Raw genomic sequence first — 1,521 nt, forward strand, 5'->3', positions numbered from 1 at the left:
GTTCGAACCCAGGACCTACCAGTCTCGTTCGCGAGCGCTTAACCACTAGACCACTGAGCCGGCACCCAACGGTGCTAACGTCTAACTTCAAGCGATCCACGAAATTGAGTGATACATCCACTAATGTCTTCAGTGAGTTAATATCTCACAACGGACCTGGTTGAACTCCACTGGTTACTACTTCTCACTAGAACTCCAGGTAATACTTCTTGAAGCCAGTCACTAGTGAGCATACGTTGATTATTATCAGATTATTATCCAATCTTCTCTACCGGGTCTTTTTAATAATAATTTAATGATACTTGTTAATAAGTGCAATTCCCAAAGCGTTTTGAACTGCAGAAACCATCTGTATTAGGAAAAATAACGAATAGACAATTATCTAGTGAACAGTACACAACGAAGTTAGTCTTGTAATCTAACATTGTGTAAACATCCAAGTATTTAGTCCTCATGAATCCTGAAAATTTCTTGAATCATATTAATCATTACTACTGTGGTGTGGTCTACTTATATCCATATAAGTAGTATATGGTGTGGGTCAGACATAGAATGTATTTTGGCAGAAGACCGATGAGGAAAGAACTGAAATGAAACGCAAACGTCTGGAAAATGCATGAGCAATGGAATAAGAGAAGAAACAGTGAAGATTGAAACAATTGGTTGTTAATTTGCAAATTGACTGTTCATGTTTGGTAATCAGAATTTATTGAGATAGTCTGTAATCTTTGCTTAAATACATTCGATTGTCCCCAGTCGTGTTCTGTTCACTACATTTGGTGTCGCTGCCAACCAGGAGGAGGAAGGGTGCTGTTCTGCGGACGCCGCTGCGGGTCTGGAGTTGAGGTGCTAGTTGGGGCAGTCTGGTGTGGAGAGTTGGCGTCGGGTGGAGTGTTCTGGCGGGGCGGCGTTGGCTGTAGCGGGTGCTGTCGACGGAGAGGAGCAGTGGGACGTGCGGCTGCTGGGCGGACATCGGATGTAGATGGCTCAGCAGGCCGGTGGAGTACGGGTGTTGAACGTCCCAGGTGCCGGGTGGATGCGGATGTTGGTGCCCCGGCAGGCCGACGGAGCTATGAAGGTCAGCGCGCCGCAGACTCGACATTCTGACGGAGAGTTTGGCACAGACTGCAGTGAAAGAAGATAGTGGCATGGCGAGCAGAACCACCGCATGAACGAATGCTTTAAAGGGGGGACGAGTGTGGTGTGGTCTACTTATATCCATATAAGTAGTATATGGTGTGGGTCAGACATAGAATGTATTTTGGCAGAAGACCGATGAGGAAAGAACTGAAATGAAACGCAAACGTCTGGAAAATGCATGAGCAATGGAATAAGAGAAGAAACAGTGAAGATTGAAACAATTGGTTGTTAATTTGCAAATTGACTGTTCATTGTTTGGTAATCAGAATTTATTGAGATAGTCTGTAATCTTTGCTTAAATACATTCGATTGTCCCCAGTCGTGTTCTGTTCACTACACTACAATCAAGAGTCTCTTATTTATTTATTCGGGGTAATATAT

At 43.9% G+C, this 1,521-nt stretch overlaps 1 protein-coding gene across 1 annotated transcript; it reads right to left on the minus strand.

Moving 5' to 3' along the window:
• Positions 1-706: 706 nt before the first annotated feature.
• Smp_200510 (uncharacterized protein) lies at positions 707-1,102 on the minus strand (the record flags this gene model as incomplete). Its single annotated transcript, XM_018793845.1, has 1 exon — positions 707-1,102. One exon carries the CDS (start codon positions 1,100-1,102, stop codon positions 707-709), a length of 396 nt encoding a protein of 131 aa, XP_018648316.1.
• Positions 1,103-1,521: the final 419 nt, after the last annotated feature.

The sequence above is a fragment of the Schistosoma mansoni genome, chromosome 1 (assembly GCF_000237925.1).
Source record: "Schistosoma mansoni strain Puerto Rico chromosome 1, complete genome".
Taxonomy (NCBI): domain Eukaryota; kingdom Metazoa; phylum Platyhelminthes; class Trematoda; order Strigeidida; family Schistosomatidae; genus Schistosoma; species Schistosoma mansoni.